Source organism: Ursus arctos, chromosome X, assembly GCF_023065955.2.
Source record: "Ursus arctos isolate Adak ecotype North America chromosome X, UrsArc2.0, whole genome shotgun sequence".
NCBI classification, from domain to species: Eukaryota; Metazoa; Chordata; class Mammalia; order Carnivora; family Ursidae; genus Ursus; species Ursus arctos.
In genome coordinates, this window is record NC_079873.1 from 47,894,994 (window position 1) to 47,907,973 (window position 12,980).

General features: G+C 40.4%; 2 protein-coding genes across 3 annotated transcripts in view; both read right to left on the reverse strand.

The window, feature by feature from the left end:
- LOC125280884 (spindlin-2) overlaps positions 1-10,628 on the reverse strand; it is a 25,638-nt gene extending 15,010 nt beyond the window's left edge. The window contains exon 1 of the mRNA XM_048213718.2: positions 10,541-10,628. The gene's annotated coding sequence lies outside the window, so the exon portion shown is untranslated. The remainder of the gene's footprint in view (positions 1-10,540) is intronic.
- On the reverse strand, positions 8,642-11,682 carry LOC113249827 (spindlin-2). Of its 2 annotated transcripts, none has more exons than XM_048213720.2 (2): positions 11,370-11,682; positions 8,642-10,767 (listed from the first exon to the last, which is right to left on the reverse strand). In XM_048213720.2, the coding sequence occupies exon 2, from the start codon at positions 10,763-10,765 to the stop codon at positions 9,989-9,991; it is 777 nt and encodes a 258-aa protein (XP_048069677.1). In that variant the 5' UTR covers positions 10,766-10,767; positions 11,370-11,682; the 3' UTR covers positions 8,642-9,988. The 2 variants fall into 2 exon arrangements, with proteins under 2 accessions (XP_048069677.1, XP_048069678.1); XM_048213721.2 differs by having other exon boundaries at positions 9,662-10,767; positions 11,437-11,682.
- Positions 11,683-12,980: the final 1,298 nt, after the last annotated feature.

Below are 12,980 nucleotides of genomic sequence, written 5' to 3' on the forward strand. Positions count from 1 at the left end.
AGTTAACCTTTCTCCCATTACTGTACATTTAGTTAATGTTTCCACCATAATGGTAATATGATCCATTTATCAGAAAGGAGAGCTGTGGAAAAATAACTTTACAAAAAAATTAGGGAAACTGATGGTTTTACAATTCAGTGGAGAAAGTTTGGCTATTCTTTAAAAGATACTGAGATAGTTCTTTAAATATTTGGGGAAATTTTACACTAAATTTATTCCCATATCAAAGTTTATTTGTTAAAATGTAAAATGAGGGGCACCTGGGTGGCACAGTTGTTAAGTGTCTGCCTTTGTCTCAGGTCATGATCCTGGGGTCCTAGATCCTGCATCAGACTCCCTGTTAAGCAGGCAGCCTGCTTCTTCCTCTCCCACTCCCCTTGCTTGTGTTCCCTCTCTCCCTGTGTCTCTCTCTGTCAAATAAATAAATAAAATTTTTTAAAAAATAAAAATAATAAAAAATAAAATGTAAAATGAAGGAAAATAAAACACAAGAAAAAGCAAATGAACAAACGAAAGAGCAGTAAACAATATGAATATTTAATAGGTACTGAATCAGGTGAAGAGTTACTGAATCAGGTGATGGGTTGAATGTTAACAGAAAAAGCTTAAAACATTAAAATAATTCCTAAAAGGAAGTATAGGATGAATAAAAATCTTGACTCAATTATCAAAGTATGAAAGAACATTAAAATATTAATGTCACTGAACATGAGAAAGGGTTTCACATTTAGTGCTGATGCAAATGAAAATTCATGCAATTTTTTTATGGAAAGCAATTTGCAGGTACACTTTCCTTTATGTAAGGGTTTATTTAGTTCTGATTAACCCTTTTTCCTGGGATATCATGCCTGGCATCCCAACCAAAAGTGAAGGGGGCTTACCAAGGCTCTAAGCTCCAAATTCTGTATCCTTAGCTTCAACAAGAGGTCATAATCTCTTCTGAGCTTCTAAGCCTTTTAGCAGTCCCTCTAGAATGGGTTAACTTCCCCAAGGGAAAAACATTCACTAACTTCACCATTTCTCTGTTCTTCCCTATATCTTAGCTGGGTAAGTATTTCATATATTCTTAGTTTTCAGTTGCCTTGGCAGATTTAGTTTTTGCTATTTCATCCAGTTTTTGTTTTTTCAATGAATGTTTCTTGAATTACTGGTTCCTATCACTAAAATCCAAAGCCCAATAATTTATTATAAAATACATGTGTTCAACTATTTGTAATAGCTCTAAACTGGAAATCACCCAAATTTCCATCAACAGAAGACTGGATATGTGTTGGCATATTCATACAATGAGACTACAGCCACATTCAACAACATGAATAAATCTTACAAATATGTTGAAAAACGAAGACAACAAAAGGGTACACATTTTTCTTTCCAATTTATTTAAACACAAAAACAGTCAAACTAATCTATTGCCTTAAGAGTTAAAATAACAGTTACTCTTGCAAAAATATTTTCCAAACAGATGAAAACAATTCCCATTCCACCAGTACTTGTTGAAAGAACACTTTTGTGGAGACATTTTTGAATGAGTATATATGGCAAGAAGGGTTCATATAAATGCTGGCAGCAAAATGTGTTGAATCGTAACATAGATTGGTATTACAGCCTAGCATCCAATCACAGTTCTTCTGGTAATAGTGCCGCCATTTTCCTCTTTGTAACAACTTAAGTCTGACCTTTCAGAGCACTGAAATACTGTTAGAGTTGATTGAGGAGTAGGCACACAACCTAGTCAGAGACAATGAGGCACAATGGTATTTTGCACAAACCTAGGTATGAGGTAGATAATCTTTTCCATTGGACATAAGTGAACCTGAGAGGATATGAAGATCAAGCTGCTCTATTAATCATACCATCATCTGGAGACTAAGGATGTAAGCAGCACAGGGAAGATATCAGAGCCAAGATAAACAAAAAAGGGAGATTGTTGTTCTAGTGATCCCACTCTAAAAAGTTACTCTAAGCTAATCATGGTAACAATCCTCCTGCAAGTGATTGGTTTAGCATTTGGCATATGATCTAATCCTGGCAATTAAATGTAATAATATGTCTGCTGGGGAGCTCTGAAAAAATTTTCTTTCCTGTTAAGAAAGAGAAACAGGAAATGATGTTTCCTTTTGTTTTTTAAGGATGCTATATCATATAAAACCCTTGGAATCTCTGTAACCAGCCTGAGGGCAAAGCTAACATAATGAAGATGACAAAGCGGGGACTGGGAATACTTTGAGCCCTTTGATCATTTCATTAAGCTGCTGATCAGACCCATTTCTGGAGTCCTACTTCTGACTCCAAGTTATGAGATAGAAAAAAACTTTTATAGATAAAGCAATTTTGATAAAGCTATTTTATACATAAAACAAGTTTACTATTACTTACAATTCAATGTATCTTAAATGGCAAACTGTTTAAAATGTGTATGTGTATGTGTGCTTTATACATAAAAATACATACGTAAAAATAGCAAGCTTGATGTAGGGTTAAGAGTAAGTAAAATTTGAAGAGAGAAGTTAAATTAAAAATTAGGAAGTTATTAACTTCTAATTTAACTGTATTTGTTGAGGGATTTTAATGGAATTTATTTACCTATATAAAGGATAGTGTATAAATTTACATATGCAAACTATAAATTTATACACATATTATAATCACATTTTTAAAATAATTTGAAAACTGTTTTTCCAACAGAAGCAAAACAATTGAAAAAATTATTTTTTTAAAAGCTATTTTTAGTGAACCCAACTTTTAACTGGCTTGATATAAGTTTTAACTAGCTGTTATTTATTCATATATCACTGACATTTTTTCCTTGCATCATTTGGCACAAATGAGTTGGATTTTTGTAGAATTAAATATATGCTGTTTTAATTCTCAAAGCTCACATTACACACAAGGGCATGGAGGATAAAACATAAAGGTAGTCAAGGACAGCCAATAGGCATGCATAGGCCACTTCTCATGATAGGACTTCAGGAATAAGCAATGGATTGAAAGTCCGCCAATCACAGCCACCTATTTGCTAAGGTTTTGTAATGCTGATCTTGCATACATTTTGTATATCTTCCATGAACTCAATGTCAGTGTTGCTCATGGGATATCCAAGAAAACCCAATGAGAACCCAAAATCTATTTTAAAAATAAAAATAAGAGGGTCACAAACCATTGTAACAGGTAAGGTTCTTTTCATCTCTCACACCAGGGATCAATTTTCTCCCCCTTTGCCCTTTGGGGGCAATACCATCCTAGTTGAGAATGCTGATCTAGGGATTGCAGGGTAAAGCAAGAAGATTCAATTGGATATCAACAGTAATAGGAAGACTTTAGAGAGTTTTAAGTTTTAAATATAATCTCATTTATATTTTTAAAGATCACTGGCTATTATATGGAGAAATGAAGGAAAGGGAAGGAGACCTTAGGTCCCCACACCCAATTTAATTAAGGGTAAGGACTTACCTTCTTTTCTACAATTTTTAATTATTGAGTCAATGCCCTTCTCCCTCCCAGCTGCCAAAGCATCAGGTCATGTGTTTACTGTTTTTGTTTTCAGTTCTCTGTTCATTGTTGGTTCCTGGGGATTTTCCTTACACTCCTTAAAGCTCAGCTATACATTGAATAGGTGATCTGTCATATTTTAGCTAACATCTTAAAGTGATTTTAATGAAAGCGTACTTCTCTACCCACATTTTAGTCTCTTTTAAGCCAGTGAGCTAATTAGGCACTCCTGTGGACAAACAGTGGTGTAGTTTTCTCTCTTAATGATGGAGATACGAGGATTATAGGGGAATCACATAAGTCATATCCATACTTCAAGAAAGCTCCCCTTGAATATCTGCTGTTGCTTCTTTAATGAGTGAGCTAGGCAGTTCACAGTTTATCTCAGAAGCCTCTCAAATTGATTTAAAAAAGGACAAAGTCCATGGGATAGGCTGGTAATGGGTATTAAGGAGGGCATGTATTGCATGATGCACTGGGTGTTCTACGCAAATAATGAATCATGGAACATTACATCAAAAACTAGGGATGTACTGTATGGTGACTAACATAATATAATAAAAAATTATTATTTAAAAAAAAGGACAAAGTCCTTTAAAAATTATTTTAAATATTTTTAAATATTTTGTACTTTATTTATATATTTATATTATATGGAATATGCATTTAAATTTAGACAATATATACTTATGTTATATATAATAATTTTACATAATATAATAAATTTATATAATATCTTTATATATAATAAATTATTATATATTTTATATAAGTGCATTATATTAACATATATTAATATATAATTTATTATATTAACATATAATATATAATATATAATGTATTATTATATTAATATATAATAATGCGATACATTTATTATATATTCTATATAGCATGTAATATATAATATATAATTAATAAATATATTTTAGATTATATATAAGTATATATTAACTATACTTACATATATTATACTTATATGTACTTATATATATGTACTTAATATATATAAATTATATTAAAATATACTTAAATAATATGACTATGTATTTATATACTTATTAATTATATTTATATACTTATATATACCACATATAATTAATATATCTTAATTATATTAATATATACTTATGTATAAGTATATAATCATATATAATATGATTATGTATTATATACTTACATAATTAATTATATAATTATATATTGATATGTAATATAATAATTATAGTAATACAAAGATATTTATATTTTAAATACTTAATATTTTTAAGTATTTTAAAATATCAATACCCTAGACTATAACCCATTGAAAATTACGTTTAGTATGTTGTATGATATATTAACTGCGCAAAGTTAAGAAATTGTGGGCAAAATGGGTGAAAGAGTTCAAAATCTACAAACTTCTATAAAATAAATAACTCATGGGGATGTTATGTGCACCATGATGGCTATAGTTAATGTATTACATGGCATATTTAAAAGTTGCTAAGAGAATAGATCTTAAAAGTTCTCATCACGAGGAAAAAAATTTGTAACCATGTGTGGTGATCATTTCACACTATTTACAAATATCAAATTATTATGCTTATACCTGAAATTAATATAATGTGTCAATGATGTACTTCAATAAGGAATTTTTTTAAAAAGACATTTCGTTTTGATTCTCCTACCAAGTCTATATATAACAGTTGTCAAATAGGACCCTCATTCCCCTGGCCTCATATCTCCCAATGACTTCTTTAATTGGTGAGTTTGCTAGGAGTTGGACATGTGAGAAACCTTTTAAATTGTCTCTTGGATTTGTCTCTTTAAGGCAGAAGATGCAATCCAATTTATATTCAAACACAGAATAAGTTTGCAGGCCAGGGGCACCTATCTATCGGGGAGTCCTGCACTTACTCAGTTCTGCCTATGACTAGGTGACGTATGAAGAAGTCCTTGTGGCCTCATAGCTAAGCATGCCCTCCAATCCAGCTTTTATCAATTATAAAGGAGATATTTTGACCTCCATTTGTGTAATTATTATGCTTGTCTCTCAAATGGTTACAAACTTACAAAAAGAAAAAGGATTTTATTTATCAGTATTCTGAAACCTCAACCAAAACATTATGTTGAGCTGTGGCACAATTTTAATCTGGGAAGGAAGGATAACCCTTATGGGTATGCCAGGATGTGCATTATTTCTTTAATATAAAGACAGGAAATGGGTTATTAGGAAACGTACTGCCATCTCTAAGACAGGAAAGAAGACTTTTGGCATTCCAAAGTGGTACTTTGCAATTGTTTCCAGTAATGACCTGGAAAGGGTTGGGAGATTCTGATCATATATCTTTAACAGTAATGGATACAAAAATCTAGACTGACTGTGTGACCCAATCACTAATAACTAATCACTACTACCATACCACTTTCATTTTAACCTTATACTCAGAAAGGACAATATCACTTGGGCTTACGAAATGCGGAATGGGACATGACCTAGGCAATGCACTTTAAATAATTTTGTATAAGTATAGGTCTCTGTATTTTACCCAGACACAGTACAAGTTCAAGACCTGTCTAAATCCTGCCTGCTTTTGAACAGCCAATTATGTTAAATCCTTTAAAACTAACTGTTTTAAATTCATGACAAAATCTGCTTGGGTACCTGCTGCCCATTACCAGGACATCACCTTTTAGTTCTCATTTGGTTCCAATAGAAGAACTAGAAAACATTCCAAGGAGGTAAAGCTGAGAATAAATATTTGCATAAGTTTTTGTGCTCAGTTTCTCTTTCGCTATAAGGTCATTACATCAACATCATACACCCAACCTGAGGCAGTAAGGGCCCAAATGCTTCATTTGTTGTTTTTCTCGAGATGTTATTTAGCTCAAGGATATCAGAAAATCTGGAATCTGGTGTTGTCATCGACCACCCCCACCAATTTCTCTTCTACCAGATATCTTCTCTAAGAGCAAATTATACAGGCTATGCTTTAAAATACATCCAGGGGCGCCTGGGTGGCACAGCGGTTAGGCGTCTGCCTTCGGCTCAGGGCGTGATCCTGGCGTTCTGGAATCGAGCCCCACATCAGGCTCCTCTGCTAGGAGCCTGCTTCTTCCTCTCCCACTCCCCCTGCTTGTGTTCCCTCTCTCGCTGGCTGTCTCTCTCTGTCAAATAAATAAATAAAATCTTTTTTTAAAAAAATAAAAAAATAAAATACATCCAGAATTTGACCCATTCTCTCATACCAACTGCTGTCAGACAGGATTAACACACCATTACATGTTACCTGGAATAGGGGTATACTCCTGAAAAAAATCCCTTTTTCCATCCATGTACCCAATACAGACGACTCTCCAGAGTTGCAAGAACGCTCCTGTCAAAATATGAGGGAAATCATGTCGTGCCTATGCTGAAAACACTCAGATGGCTCCCTATCACACTCAGCGCAAAAACCAAATTCCATTCTAGGACTTCTAAGGCTCTAAGCTATCAGCTTCTCTGCCAGGTCCCCATCACCTCTCTGAACTCACTTCCTGATATTCTCTACCTCGCTCACTTGGCTCCAGCCATGCTGGTATCATCAGTGTTCCTTGAGCATGTCAGGCTTACTCCTACCCTGCTGTCCCTCTACCTGGGACGCTCCTTCCCTGGACAGCCACAGGACCGGTCCTCTCACTGCCTCCAGATCTTTACTCAAAAGCCACATTCTCAGTGAGCCCCTCCCTGGAGTCTATCTATCCAATTTCAGCCTCCCACCTGGAATTCCAATTCCCCATTCCTTGCTTTAGTTTTCCTTTCTTAACACTTCTCACTTTGAGAATACTTCACATTTCACTTATTGTATCTTGGCTACTGTCTCCCACACTAAAATGAAAGCTCCACCAGGATAACGTCGTTTTATTTGTTTATTCTGCTCATCACCATATCGCCAGTACCTGTGCCTAAAGGCTGCCTGGCAGAGAGCCCACCTAAAGTAAGTATTGGTGGGATGAAGATAAAGCAAATGAATTAAAAAGCAAATGGGGTCAGCTTAAGCCAAAAGTAGAGCTAGGCAGTACCCCTGGGTCTAGCCCCAAAGCTACAAATGCAAATGCCTTCAGAGGACAACTGGGAATTTTATTAGAGTGAATCAGGCCAGCTGGGGGCATGGCTAGTTTGAGAGAGCATTCAGAGTCTAAAATGGGCTGAGTCCTTCCTCAGACCCAGCTGCTTGCATCCTTGTTGGAATGTGGGCCCTAATCCTCAACTTTTGTTTTGTTTTCAGGTGGGCCAGAGATATGGATTTTTGTAATGTGAAATCTCCCTAACTTCCAAGTAACTAATTTAAAAATAGAAAACAACAGAAACACCAGGATCAAACAAAACATGACAGCTGGCTGAACCTGGCCCATGGGTGGCCTGCAGGTGTTTTGCTAGACTAAATTGTGTGATGTATGAAAGAACGAAAACTAATCCCTGCACGGTGGGCTTGCCTTGTTTGCCTTCAGGCAAACCATGTCAGGCCAAGTTGGGTGGAGAGAATCAACTGGAATTCCACCCTTTTTACCACTTCTGGAAGCTCCCTGCCAACAGCTACGCCCCCCACCCCACTATGCATGGAGTTAGGGAAGCCTGGGCAGTGGGGTCACCTTAACTCTTTCTTTGAGAGCAAGGGTATATTTTAGTGAAGTGTGGGGTGGGGAAACCAGGCAGAGGGTCTTGAAGGGACCTTCCATAGCAGGACTGGGGAAAGGCAAGGAGGAGAAAACGAGGACACAGACCCATGTGCTGGGGCACCATATCTCTGGGGGACTTTATTGGGGTTACTGCACCTTCTCCCCACCAACCACCGCCGCTCTAAGTGGGATCATACAGTTGAAGGAGTTAGTTATACAAAGTCACAACTCCTAACCCGACTGCCCCATGCCATCCATCTCACCCGGAAACAGAGCTACACAAACTTCCATCACAGCTTCTCTGTGTGCTTGGGGTGGGCAAGATTGGCCAGGATACCAGTACCTGTGAAGGGTCAGTAATTACCTGCTTTGTCGGGGTATAGCCTGAATGGGGCTTCCGGAGGCAGCAGACCTCCACTCAGTGAAGCACTGGGTGAAGCCACCTGTGGTTTCAGGCAGCTGCTGAGAGAAGCACGGACTGTCGAGTATACTCCCCATGTCCTGGAGAGAAACATTAGGCTCAGTCCTCTGATGTCCCTTCTCTATAGGGAGGCAAGGCATAGTCCAGTAGGCAAAAGAACAGTGAGGGGACTCCTGTACCTGTGTTCAGCAAGGTTCCTTTTTTCTTTTTTTCTTTTTTTCTATAAAATACTTTCCAAACCCAAGGTGGCACATCTCTTAAGTCCTGAGCACCCTGCTGACCCATTCCCCACAAGAACTGTTTATCCAGTGTAGGGGGAATGAACCAAGAACTTCAGGCCCAAGATTTGCTGCACCTGGGTCCTCTGGGAAAAGTGAGGAGGCTGCTCACAGCTCCCTGCTCATGGGGTGTCAGGTCAGTGTGTTTAGGCTGAGGCTTGGGGTTCTACTCGGCAGGTGTGGCATGAGCTCCCTGAAGTAAGGTAAGCCTTTTAGGTATAAAGTTGGCTCCTGTTTAACTCTCAAGTCATCCCTGTCAAAATGCCATTCTAGCGAATTTCCAATTCATTTGGTTCTTAGACAGCTGTCACATCCTTTCTGCACAGAGCCAGGGAGAACAATGTGGATACTGCCAGAAGTATCCCACTTTTTCCTGGCCTCCCCATCCCTCATGGGCCCCACTGGCCACACCTCCTTTTCTGTGTTCTCACTTCCTCTGTCAGTCTTTCTCCTTGGAATTCTTTCCTCCTCAGTGTTCCTCCCCTTCTGGCTCCTTACTCATGCATAGACCCTCCCTTTGAGTATCCTTTAGCCCCCCTCCAGATTCCTGCCAACTTCTTTCTCCCCCCTTGCTCTGGACCTCTTCTAAGTTTCTTTGTGTCCCTCTCTACTCAAGGCATTCTGTCTGTTTTCCTCTAAGTCCCAAGATCTCACTCTCCCTCTGTTATTCTCCACCCCCTCCCAGTTGGGTGCCTCTCTCTTAGGTCATCCTTCCCCCAGGGAGCCTCTCCAATTCTGGCCCTGCCCCACCTCTTCCTATGCAGTCACCTCCCCTTCTCCCTCCCCCCACAGCCCATCTCTAGTTCCTTCTCCTCCCCCCTCTCTAGACTAGACCAGCTAAGTCCTATTCCATTTTTAGATGACTGATTATGATACTAGCTGAACTTTATTCACAGCCTGCATTTACAGCTGTCCCTTCCTTCCATGCCCCATCCACCAAACACACCCAGTCTTTTCAACATGACAAAGTCCTTACACACAGCATGTCATGTCCACATAAATTTGTATTTTTCAGAACAAAACAACAGTTATGCTGGCAGAGATGTTGAATTAACAGGGACCCTTAAGCTTTCAATACACTGAAAAGCAACATTATTTTGCATGTCTACAAATTATACATTTGTTTTCACAAATGTGGCAAAGTTTACCCTAACAGTTAGGACTTTTTCACCAAATCATAGACATAGATATGGAAATCATCATCAAACTTGATGAAATACACAGAGGGTTTGGCTTCCACTTGGTGAATGACCATGCCAATCCGTTTGGAGCCATCTTCTTTGGTATATTCCACATGTTTACCTATCAGGCCATCTACAACTCCTCCTGGCTCCCTCTCTGCTGGAGGAGACTCACTGGACTCTGGCATGATACGGAGGTCTCCTTCTTTATAATCATCTAGAAGCTGGTACATGTACAAGACAGGATCCTTCTCATAGGTAATATAAAACCAGGCTTTCATGATAGGTGCTTGGGCCAAGACCATTCCCCTCCATTCATCCTTAGAACCATGCTCACCCTCAAACATATGTTCCACAGCTTTACCAATTATGGTGTTTGCAAGGTTTGCATCACTGACTTGAGATGATGCCACCCTGTCGGAAAGAATTTTAAGAGACAAAACTCTTTCATCTCTGTGAAGTTCCAGTCCATAGACACAGTCAATTCCGTCATATTTCACCAGATAAAGAGAGGGATTTATAGGCACCTGATCCAGAACGGTTCCTTTCCACTGGGTGATGGGCTCATCACCTTCCTTCCATCCATGTGAAATTCTGCAGCCCACGATGTTCCTGCGGGACTGGGACGAAGGTCTGCCCCTCTGCTTCTTTTGGGAGGCTTTTTTCTTCGTCATGTTTGCCGACCCAGTGGCCCGGCCCACAGCTGCCCTGGTTTGTTGCCCTTCGGCCTCCTGTGCGTTGGGGGTCTTCATGCCTGCAGGGGGAGGAGAGAAGATAAGAAAGAAACATTCAATAGGACATAAGGTGAAGTTCTCCCAACAGCGACGTGTCTCTGTACCCTGCGCCAGAACCTAAATTTTCCCCGTGAGCCTGGCAGCAGTGCTGGAAATCCTGGCTGCGTGCCTGCCAAGTGCTCTCCCTCCTAGGTTCCTTTAGGCTGCGGGGAAGGGCGGCAGCGGCGGTGGTGCTGGCTGGGGTTAGGAACTCTGCAGGAGGGGGCGGGCCACCTCCTTGTTTAGAGCCCACCGCCTCCATCACCCTCCACTGGCACCCACTCTCAATACCCTGCAAAGCGCCTATCCCTTCACCGCCTTGACCCGCACGCACTCACTGTCCTCCTGCCCTGGACGCCTCAGCCGGCTGCCCATACGCCCCTTGTCTACCCAGGATCGCTTTCCTGGCATCCAGTGCCCTCGCTTCCCCAGGCTCACCTTCAATTTCTTGCCTGGCTCCTAACGCCACCCCCGTTTCTTATTTCCCATAGCACTCCCCCACTGCAGCCTGACCAGGCGCCCGCCCCCACCCCTAATCTCCTGCAGGAGTCCCCCCATCCCCATTCTCCGTCCTGGAGCCCACCAGTGGCCTTGCCCTGCCTGGCGTCCACCGCCCCGGATCGCGGGCCTCACGTGCCCAAATCGGACACCTCGCTGCTGCCTCCGCGGTGAGCCTGTGTGGAAGGAGGATCAGCAGGCGATGAGCCGGGTGCCTGCACGGGCTGGGAGGGGAGGATCCGTAGGAGGGGGAGCGCGTCTAGGAGGGCGGCCGTGTAGGCGAAGAGGATGGCGGCGGTATCCTCAGCTCTGAGCTTCGCGGGCCCTCCGCCTCCCTGTCGGCGGCGGCGGCCCCTCTGCCACATCGGGCTCCCACCAGCCGCCGCCGCCGCCGCCGCCGCCGCCGCCGCCGCCGCCGCCGCCGCCGCCGCCGCCCTCTTCCAGTATAGGAGTAGACTTTCAGTTTCCTGTTGGTAAAGAGGCCTCCCCTTCCTGCTAACACTAGGCAACCAGCCTTCCTAGTCCTGAATGAACTCCTGGTCTGCTCCTCCTCTTTCCAAAATTCACATCCTTGGGACCTATAGGTTGTCCTTTCCTCTTCTGCGTGCAGGCACCATCTCAGGCCCTGTAGCTCCACCTCTCATCTCCCCAGCTGAAGTGGCTTTTCATTTTTCGCATATTCTGCACACTTTTTGTATACATACAAATTGACCAAGAAATACCCAAAACACATATGAATACAGAAATATTTTACATTCGTACAAAAATATATGTATGTACACCTATATATATACACATTGTCTCTATGTATTTACAGATAATCATATCACCAGACACATAATCCCAGATGCACACCTCTACAATCACACAACACGCCGACATAATTCTCTGTGTACACATACACAGAAATACATATAATAAGAGTTTTTCTAAAGCAGGCTTAGGCGTCTTAGATTTGGAGATCTAGCTTTGGAGAAATAGTGTCTTATTTTAAATTGAGGGAGTTATTCTTGAATGTGATTACAATTAGTAACAACCTTAGCTAGTTTTGCATAGAATGGCATCCATTTTGAGTCTTGTTTGTAACCTTTTCTATTGAGTATAGATTTTTTTCAACAATATCTTATAATTCTCTAGAATATCAATATTACAGTGCTATATCTGGTAGGCTGTTATCAGTTACTTGCAAGAGGAAAGCAATCTTGGGGAACCTGAGTGGCTCAGTTGGTTAAACGTCTGCCTTCATTTCAGGTCATGATCTGGGGGTCCTGGGACCAAGCCCAGGTTTGGGCTCCCTGCTCAGCAGGGAGCTTGCTTCTCTGTCTCTCTTTGACCATCCCCCCGCCGTGTTTTCTCTCTCAAATAAATAAAATTTAAAAAAGAGGACAGCAATCTCAACTGATTCAAAATAAACATTATTTACTGGTTCATTATTTGAAAAATCTGATGGGTGTCAGATTAAGGTTAATCTATGTGGTCAGTTTTGTGACCTGAATTGTGTCTCCTCCAAATTCATATGTTTATGTCCTAGTTCCTAGTACCTCAGAATGTGAATGTATTTGGACATCGGGCCTTTAAAGCAGTAATTAATGTAAAATGGCATCACATGGGTAGGCTTTAATCCAATATAACTGGTGTCTTTATAAGAAGAGGATATTAGAACACAGACACACATGAAAGAAAGACCATGCAAAGA